The 10,036-nt window shown below is 34.2% G+C and overlaps 1 protein-coding gene across 1 annotated transcript in view; it reads left to right on the top strand.

Moving 5' to 3' along the window:
• Nucleotides 1-4,454: 4,454 nt before the first annotated feature.
• LOC127430779 (steroidogenic factor 1-like) overlaps nucleotides 4,455-10,036 on the top strand; it is a 31,433-nt gene continuing 25,851 nt past the window's right edge. The window contains exons 1-4 of the mRNA XM_051680833.1: nucleotides 4,455-4,601; nucleotides 5,428-5,549; nucleotides 5,967-6,108; nucleotides 7,441-8,183. Coding sequence (XP_051536793.1) covers nucleotides 5,448-5,549; nucleotides 5,967-6,108; nucleotides 7,441-8,183 — 987 coding nt within the window. The 5' untranslated portion in view covers nucleotides 4,455-4,601; nucleotides 5,428-5,447. The remainder of the gene's footprint in view (nucleotides 4,602-5,427; nucleotides 5,550-5,966; nucleotides 6,109-7,440; nucleotides 8,184-10,036) is intronic.

The following is a 10,036-nucleotide window of genomic DNA, read 5'->3' as shown; positions in this document are numbered from 1 at the left end:
CTCCGGCCAATATGATAATATAGAAATATGGAAATATAATTATGATAATAATATATTATAACTTATAATAATATAATGATCATTTTATGATAAAATATAATATGTAAAATTATACAAAATATGTTTTACAAAACCTTTTATATATTGGTTTTCATTTGATTCTATGACACTAAATGTTTTCAGGGTGTGACCAACAATATTATAGTCTAATGTTATAATGATAAATCATTGTAGCCTATATAACAACTAATATTAATGACTATTATTGATATGATCATTTTTATGTTATTAGCCTATAATGATTAAGATGTAATATTTTAATATGGTCATGATACTATAACTCATATCATAAATCTTGAATTTTTATTTTTATTTTATAATGATGTATTATTATAAAAATAAGTATTGAAATATTGTAAGATTATCTATTTGTTAGTTTGATTTATTTATTTATTTATACTGTGATGTTTATTAATCATTATGTTTGGTTAAACATATTTTCGTTGGGGCAGACTGGGGGTCAAGAATTTGAAAGAAGGAAATGAAGAACAGGAAACAAAGTGTAACATATGTAAATGAAGTTTAATGGGAAGTTTAATGGGATTTTATCCAGTGAACGGTGACATGACCTATGTTTGAGTTCGGATGCAGTTTTGGCTCTTTTTTTCAGGTTCTATTAATTAATATGCTAATGAGAAATTAAAGGGTGCACATCAACTATTGTATCTATTGTGCACGCACACTTACCATGTGTCTGTGGTTTAAAAAAGGGAGATTGCCAGAGAGAGAGAGAGAGAGAGAGAGAGAGAGAGAGAGAGAGAGAGAGAGAGAGAGAGAGAGAGAGAGAGAGATCCTCAGCACCTCTGTTGCTGACGTTGTCTTTAATGAGCTTCATTGATTTGATCGCACAATAAATAATGGGAAATGCGCCATATGGACACATTCAAGTGCCGGAGTCGCAGAATGACAGATTCTAAAGAGAGAATCGCCGATTCAAGTGGACTTGAATTAAAAATGCAGATAAGCTGAAAAACGTCGATAAACCAAATAATAATTATAATTATAATTATAATTATAATAATAATTATAATAATTCCGCTCTGAATTTGATGCACAATTATGACAAAGAGATAATTCTGATTAATTCCATTGTCATTTTATTAGATTGTGAAGCCTACAGTTTAGTTGTCAAGAGAAATCTGCGCTTCCATTGACTGGAAATATTAGCTGATAAAATTCTACCGTACTCGAGTTTGACTTGCTGGCAAAAAAAAAAAAAAAAAAAAAAAAAATGTAAAAAATACAAAATACAAATAAAAACAGTCCGAGAAATAAAAAGCTATATTCGTAGAATCTAAGGCTGGGTTTCCCGAAGCACTAAGTAGGAGTAGCACTTAAGTAGCACTTAATCTCTAAGGTGCGTTTCCCAAAAGTATCATTATCTAAGTAGTTCTAAAAAACTTTCGTAAATTAACGAGAGCTTTGAACTGCTCTTAAGTCCATTAAGTGCAACTTAAAAGTATCTTTCTGGCATCTTTCACAGTTTATTAAAGACAATGGGACATTTAAGAAATGTATAAATATTAATATATTTTAATCATTGGAAAGCCATTTGAAACTATTTCAGAGGATAAAAAATGTGTGTTGAAAAAATCGCTATGAAATCAATGGGCAGTCTCCGCAGTCTGCCCATGCGACGTGATCTAAATTACAAGACACATAATACAGTATAGCATTATATTAGCCTTCTTTGAAAAGCTTAATTGTAATGGCAATATAAAGACTACATGTTCTTATTAAACAGATTATTTAAGAAGACATATGTAAGTAATGTGACCATGCAGTTTAAAACTTAAATAAATATTCCTAATAAATAATTCAAATTAACGCGCAGCCAAGGATGGGCCGCCAAATTAGACCCAGGCCCACCCAGAATATCATATTTTTTGACTTAAAATATATATTTATAAAATAGTTTTAAAAAAGAACTGTTTGAATGCACCACTTCTCTGTTGTTAAGGAAAATTTAATAATAATAATACAAATAATAAACAAATTAAAAAAATAAAACAAATTGGGTGAAAACTTGTCCCATCCATTTTTATTGAGGCCCAACCAAAAGTAATTTCCTGGCTAGGCCCTTGGTGTCCAATGAGAGATTCTCTCTCTCTCTCTCTCTCTCTCTCTCTCTCTCTCTCTCGCTCTCTTCATCCTCCTCCTCTTCTTGCTTCCTCCAATGGCTGGTTCAAATCGGCTCGCCTATAGTCTTTTTACAAGGCAGTAACAAATTGCATGATGTATAATGGCAGTAAGGCTACAAGTACACAGTGCCTCGCACTCTAACCAGATGATTTATTAATATTTAGATAGGTCTATGAGTAGTTCAATACTGATGCAGTAATTTTAATCCTGTTCTGTGTGCATTTGTTCCATTTCCAGCCAAAGGAGTAAAACTTAGGCTACATGAGAGCCCCTTATGATTCACATCACGTACACTCACGTTACATGCATTTATTGCGTCACTTTCATTCATCTCTATGATTAAGCATCAACATATCTGAAACTCCATCTTACTAAAGCCATTATTTTTTCTTTAATTGAATTTCGCAATAGTTAGGTAATACATTTCGGCGCCTCAAGGTTACAAACTACTTCCATGTTTGTCGGTATTTCCACCTTATTTTCATTTTGAGAAGACAAACACCTGGATTTACTGGCCAAAGTGATCAGCACCTTTGGACCGGACAGCTCCCGTAACGTAGCACTTAAGTTCTACTTTATAACGAGCAATCTACGTGCTGGTTTGGGAAACAGGCGTTACTCCATCGTAAAATAACGAGCGACGCTGGTTAAGATGATAGTAAAAGCTTAAGTTGCAATGTTATCAGGGAAACCCAGCCTAAGTTAGTGTTTCACAGTCTAACAGTAAGCTAATTCTTATTTGAAAATGTTATTTTTTTCTCATTTTAAAACATTTTAAAACGTGTTATTGTTGGAGACCATTTTTGTATGTCAATTTTTTGGAATGACATTTTTTAACTTCAGATCATTTCAAAATCATTGGTCATGCCCCTGGAGTCTCCAGTTCGAATCTAGGGTGACTTCAGCCAGGTCTCCTAAGCAACCAAATTGGCCCGGTTGCTAGGGAGGGTAGAGTCACATGGGATAACCTCCTCTTTGTGATTAGCGGTTCTCGCTCTCAATGGGGCACGTGGTAATTGTGCATGGATTGCTGAGAGCAGCATGAGTCTCCACATGCTGTGAGTCACCGCGGTGTCATGCACAGCGAGTCACGTGATAAAATGCGCGGATTGACTATCTCAGAAGCGGAGGCAACTCCCGGATTGAGGCGAGTAACCGCGCCACCACGAGGACCTACTAAGTAGTGGGAATTGGGCATTCCAAATTGGTGAGGAAAGGGCATAATAATAATAATAAAAATTATTAGTAATGGAGTTGTTGGTGCAATCAGACATTTCCAGGAACTTGCTTTCCAATAGTAGCTATTAAAAGAAAGTCAAAATCATTTCTAGTATTAATATAATACATTGTTTCGGCAAAGCAAGCAGGAATATTCCAAAACATGACAAACTGTTGTGTTTAATTATGGAGGTTTATGAAAGTCTACAAACATCAGAAGTCGTGGTTTGGAGCTAACAAAGGACAACTTTTGATTTATAGATGAAATGTGAAATGAAATGTGAAAACCCACAGCTATCAAACCACAGATAGTGGCCTGCCTTCATTACCACCTGAGAGTATTCCTTACCCGTATTCAGCTTGTAACTCTTTACTACTCATGCAAGATTAAATATGCAGCATCATTATTTCATAATCATGTCTTAGAAGCAACCTGTACGTTTTTTATGTTTGCAATGTTAAAAGTAATAATAATAGGAAATTTCAATATAGCTTAAAGAACGAGTTAAATATTACACTGAGATGCAATAATGTGCCATACACTTATGTGACAAATGTAGGCTATTTTAAATAATGTGCATTATATAGTATTTTATATTACATAAATAAAATAATTAAATAGCCTACTATTGGTTTAAGCCACATTTTCAACAACAACAATAATGTTATATATATATATATATATATATATATATATATATATATATATATATATATATATATAATGTACATGCAAGTTGAAAGTGTGGCTCAATGTAGAGTTATTTTTAATCACAAAATGAGGATGAAATCATTCACTCATGACTTTATGAGGAAAAGGGAGTTTATTTCTGGAAGGAGATTGGAGATTTCTCCCATGTCTCCTCCCTATCCTGAGTACCTGTTGCAGATAGGCGCTTCTTCCTGTCGCTCACTGATTCTTTTGTGAGCGTGCGTTTGAATATGAGGGCATGTCATCATTGTGAGCACGCGAGGCCAAAACATTAGAGTCGCTGCCCTCGCGCTGACTCCGCACACATACCACTCGTTTTTGCCGGACACGCACTGAACCGTAACGATCGCGAAGGTGTTGCGGTATAACGGGGACTTTTGAGGCGCTTTTTCAGGGAACAAATAGGCCCTATCTTCCGCACAGATCAACACCACTGTACCACCACAGAGGAGCAGACAGTTACCTACAGGTAACAGTTTCAATTCACATCAACCATTAAATCTCCCTTCACATGCATTTTATTTATGAAATAATTTACTTATTTATTTATGTATTTATTTTCATTGAATTAGTCATTAGAATTTATTCCTACCAAATAGACAGCAAGTATTTAATTTTGTGGAAAAATGGTTATAGCCTACTAAAGCTTGTATATTTATATATGAAATCATAATAGCCTATCTAAAATGAAATAATTTAAATACAACAATCATTGCATGATGATGATGATTGTTATTGTTATTATTACCGATCATACTTATTTGCTGATACTTTAATATTATCTGTGTAGAATGTGTGGTGACTTAATAAACATTTACTGTAAAAAGGTCCATACTGAGCTTGAGACTAATATAATAAATACGAGACAACGGTTTGCCTGTTTAGACTGATCAGATCTTTCGGAGGCTATAGCACCTTTTCCATAAAAACTTGTCGATAAAGGAAATTCATACAAATAAAATGATTAGCTATTATGAATGAACTTGAATGTTGAGTGTGGTCATTTTCAAGGCCTTATAATGCAACATGTGCTTTTGGTAAGACTGTAGAAATGTTAACTTACAGTGCCCATGTTACGCATGTTTCTTGTGAATACAATTAATTACAATACTGCAAAGTGTATTTGAAATAAAATAATTAAGCATTAAGTGTATATATCTCATTAGTATTAGGCCTACTCTATATTTATGTAAATACCCTGAAATATGAACACTAATGTAATTGTGTGTGTGTGTGTGTGTGTGTGTGTGTGTGTGTGTGTGTGTGTGTGTGTGTGTGTGTGTGTGTGTGTTTAGCAGGCGCTCGGCGGGGCGGGATGGACTACAGTTATGATACGGGCTTGGAAGAGATGTGTCCGGTGTGTGGGGATAAAGTTTCTGGCTATCATTATGGTTTATTAACCTGCGAGAGCTGCAAGGTATTATATCAACTTATCATTTCTCTCTGAACAGAAAAATATATGCAGCCATTAGGCAACATCTAAATGAACCGGTTTTATTAAAAATCATTAGCCTTTTAATGGGAATAACTGTACAATTTCATTTTTCATATTTTCAGCGTTTATGTGTGAAATTATTTTATGTATTTCGTTGTTTCAGTCACTGTGAACAAATTAGTTATGTATTTGCTCCATAGGCTATTTATCTAGATTGTTCTCTCAGGAATATAGCTAAAAAAAAAATTATCAAGCCTATTCTTTTTTATTATTATTTTTGTTTTTTATTTTATTTTTTTTTAGCCTTGAACAAATAGGAACAAACCATAGCCCAACTGTATTTGTATTATTATTATTATTATTATTATTATTATTATTATTATTATTATTATTTTAAAGGGCTTCTTTAAAAGGACCGTACAGAATAATAAACGGTACACGTGTGCGGAGAGTCAGGACTGTAAGATTGATAAAACCCAGCGGAAACGGTGTCCGTTCTGCCGTTTCCAGAAATGTCTCAACGTCGGGATGCGACTGGAGGGTGAGTGGAACATATTCAGTCTCATTTCAACGTAAAATTCTATTCGGTATACAGAGAATTGCATAATAGCTTACTTAATGAAAATCATAAATGAGAGGAGTATAGATTAAATTATTCATTATTAAATTGTTTAAATGTTTAATTTTAAATGTTACATTATTATAAGGGTCGGCTCTTGAGTTATCAAGAGTTTCTCGAAATAACTACAGAGGAATTAGCCGGTTCATTTTATCATTTTACAGTACTTACTTTTATTATTTTTTATTTTATTTATTTATTATATGAATTAATGCAATTAAAGGCAATACATATATGCAGACACTCTTGTGACAGGATTAACAAACTTTCCATTGAAAAATAAAATAATTATTATAATGTTGCCTTTAAAATCCTATTTTGTAAGAAAGTCACTTAGTGAATTGTATAAAGAGCTATCTTGGTCTATCATAAGAGAGAAACTGAATGACATTTTCATAGCAGCTGTTTGAATAGTTTCAGAGATGTAGAAGTATAAAAGATGAGAAGAAAAAAATCAACAGTGAAAAAAAAAATGCTGTGCTTCTTGCAAGGTCGCTATTATCAGCAGGCACCTATGCGTTACTGCGTTTTATTTTTCGGATCAAGGTTAAGGATTCATTAAGGACGGCTCTACTTTTAATCAGTCAGGCTATAGAGGTATTTTTAACTAGTTCGTGAGTTAATAGAAGGACGAATTTTAGAGAAATGGACAAGACATACTGACACATTTTTGTTTATAGAACATGATTTCATTTTGTTGCATAAAAAACACGTTTGACTTTATGCTTTAATTAAATCAAGTAGCAATGTAGCAAGGACATAATTTGTTTTAATATATTTTAATTTTTAATATTATATCCTAATAATACATTATTATTATTATTATTATTATTATTATTATTATTATTAAACTCAAAAAATATTTTAGACTATTTTTAAGATTAACCTATTTCCATTTCATAACAAAATTCCATCCAATTGAAATGTGTATTGTTTAACAAAATATTAATTAATAAAGCTTAAAATATTTAATTTATTTCATTTTATTTTATTTAAGATTACTTAATTCAATTTAATGGATTAAAAACAAATCTTAAAATTAGTATTTTGAGTGTATTACCATGCACGATTTAGTGACTGTAATAATTATTATATTAATAGTCTATGTTATATAAAATGTAACATTTTATTTAGTGAGATTAATTGTAATATTAATAATATAATAGTATTAATTAATTTGAATTGAAAAGTATAATGTGATATTCAATAGTTTATGGTATTTTTGTATTTTATTTCCATGGTTTTTGCTCACAGCGGTGCGTGCGGATAGGATGCGGGGAGGGCGGAATAAATTCGGCCCAATGTACAAACGAGACCGGGCTTTAAAGCAGCAGAAGAAAGCCCTCATCCAGGCTAGTGGCTTAAAGATGGAAGCCACACCCCCTTTGCTATCATCTCCCCAGACTGACTACAGCTTCAGCACAGCACTGTCTGTCCCAGCTCCTAAAAACCCTCACCTAAACATCGGCACCTCTGTGGCCCCTTCCGATTATGAACGCAGCCTGTACACATCCAGTTCTCTGAGCTTTTCTGTGCCCATTCCTGCACATACTCCTGTGCCAACACAGTACATATACCCACCCTTACCTGTCCGTGCCATCAAATCCGAGTACCCAGACCACTACACAAGCTCAGAGCACTACACCAATGCCAGCTCACCAGAGTCTGTGCCAGGGTATACATATGTCAACCAGTCACAAGTGTCAACGAGCCCTCCCTTGGCCCCACCAGGCCTGATGGTACCAGCACTGGTTCTGGAGTTTGTTCGCTGTGAGCAAGATGAGCTGCTGGTGCAAAGCAAGATAAGTGCCCACCTGGCCCACCTGAAGCAGGAACAGAACTCTCGGAGTACCCCAGACAATCAGGAACAGAACACGCGACATGCAGCCAAACCAGAACGGCTCACCACCTTCGGCCTGATGTGCCACATGGCTGATCAGACACTCTTCTCCATCGTGGAGTGGGCACGTAGCTGCATCTTCTTTAAGGAGCTCAAGGTGAGTGTGAACATAAGTGAAGTGAATTCATTTTGGTTAATAATTTGAACTGAATTTATATTATAACTTATAAGTGTGAACAAAGATATCTGTTTTGAGATGCAAAAGGGAAGTGAATGTCAGCACTGAAAGTGGAGTGAATCCACACCATGTCTCATGCAATGCTCTACAGTGAACACACACACAAAAGCAATGTTTGCATGATGAAATGATCCTGACATGGATGAACAGGGATGAGAAAGGAATATTAGCAGCTTCCTCAGCTCGTGTATGTGTGTGTGCTTCCAGATAAACAGTTGCAGCCTGCTGTGTTTGCTCAGGCCCACTGTTGCATTTATAATGGCTCTAGCATGCAGACAGTCTCATCCGTTGTGATTAACAGGTGTATTCACTCAAAGTATTCTTGTTCTGCTTGTTATGGGTGCATATGTGGTTTTGCTATAAACTAAAGGGCGCAAATAACTGGAAGAATTTGATTCTAATGATGGATTGATGGTGCGAGTTGGTGTTTTCTTTTTTTTTTTTTGGGGTGTTTTGTGTATGCATGCATGGTAATGTCCAGTTGCATACGTATTTGATGCAATGTGGTGCTGAGGTTGTGTTGGTTAAAGGGTTAGTTTGCCTAAAAAATAAAAAATAAAAAATAAAAATCTGTCATCATTTACGCAACCTTATGTTGTTCCAAACCTGTATGACTTTCTGTGTTCCATGGAACACAAAAGGAGCTGGAGGCAGAATAACAGCCTCAGTCACAATTTACTTTCATTGTATGGAAAAAAAAGATGCAATGATAGCGAAAGGTAACTGAGACTAACATACTGCCTATACTGTAATACTGATTTGGAACAACATCAGGGTGAGTAAATAATGACCGATTTTTTTGTTTGTTTTTTTAGTGAACTGTTAGGGATGCATCGATGTATCAGCCAATGAATATTTCATAAGCATGAAAAAATAAAGCATGTCGAATGCATAATAGGAATTTGTATAATGTTCTATCAGAATGTCAGATGTGAGTTCTGTTGTTTAGAACTGTGAAAACAACTTCAAAAATGTTTTAGAAGTGCAAAATAACCTTTTTTCACCACATCAATCATCATGTTATCATTTTTTTTTTGTATTTATCTTTCATTGTATCTCTCTTAAAATTTTGGCATGTCATGTGTTCAACAAATCCAATCCGTGTTCAATGGAATTAATTTATTGTTAGAACAATAAAATAGTTTTTGTTCCTATTGTACATTTTAAAGCATAATTCCTGAAGCAAAATAGTGATCTGTTGACAAAATAAGGTGAGTAAGTGGCTCATGGGGTAACCTCTGAGTAAAATCATTGGGCAAAAATTTTCATATCAGTGCATCCCTATAAACTATCCCTTTAACATTTTCTCATAATTTCATTAAAATATAGTTTACTTTTGAGGCTTTTTTTTATACACCAGTCTATACACTATTGTGAATATTGGAAATCTCTATTTTTGAGAATGCATTCTGGATTCTTTTGTTTCTCAGCAGCGCCTAGACATCACAACAAAATGGATTTTCAGAGCCAATCGTGTGAGATAAAGACAGCTGCATTCCTTATCTGCAAATGAAAAAATTCTATTAGAATTTTTGAAACTGTAACATAACTGGCTTGTGCATAGTTTAGTGGCATTTTCACAATGTTACAAAATCTTGGGAGTTGAGGAACGTCAACATCATGAGAGGGGTCATTTTTGTACAAGTTTACTTTTTTTTTATTCTGACTTATTTATTGAATAATTAGAAGTGAGGTGACAGATTCAGATGTACATAAGTAAGCGTTCTTTTTCGGGAATAAAACACTTGAATTTTGGTGGTACTGGAGAGGTC

This window comes from Myxocyprinus asiaticus, chromosome 40, assembly GCF_019703515.2.
Source record: "Myxocyprinus asiaticus isolate MX2 ecotype Aquarium Trade chromosome 40, UBuf_Myxa_2, whole genome shotgun sequence".
NCBI lineage: Eukaryota > Metazoa > Chordata > Actinopteri > Cypriniformes > Catostomidae > Myxocyprinus > Myxocyprinus asiaticus.
The sequence above is the reverse complement of the archived record's forward strand: the minus strand, read 5'-3'. Positions and strand labels throughout refer to the sequence as shown.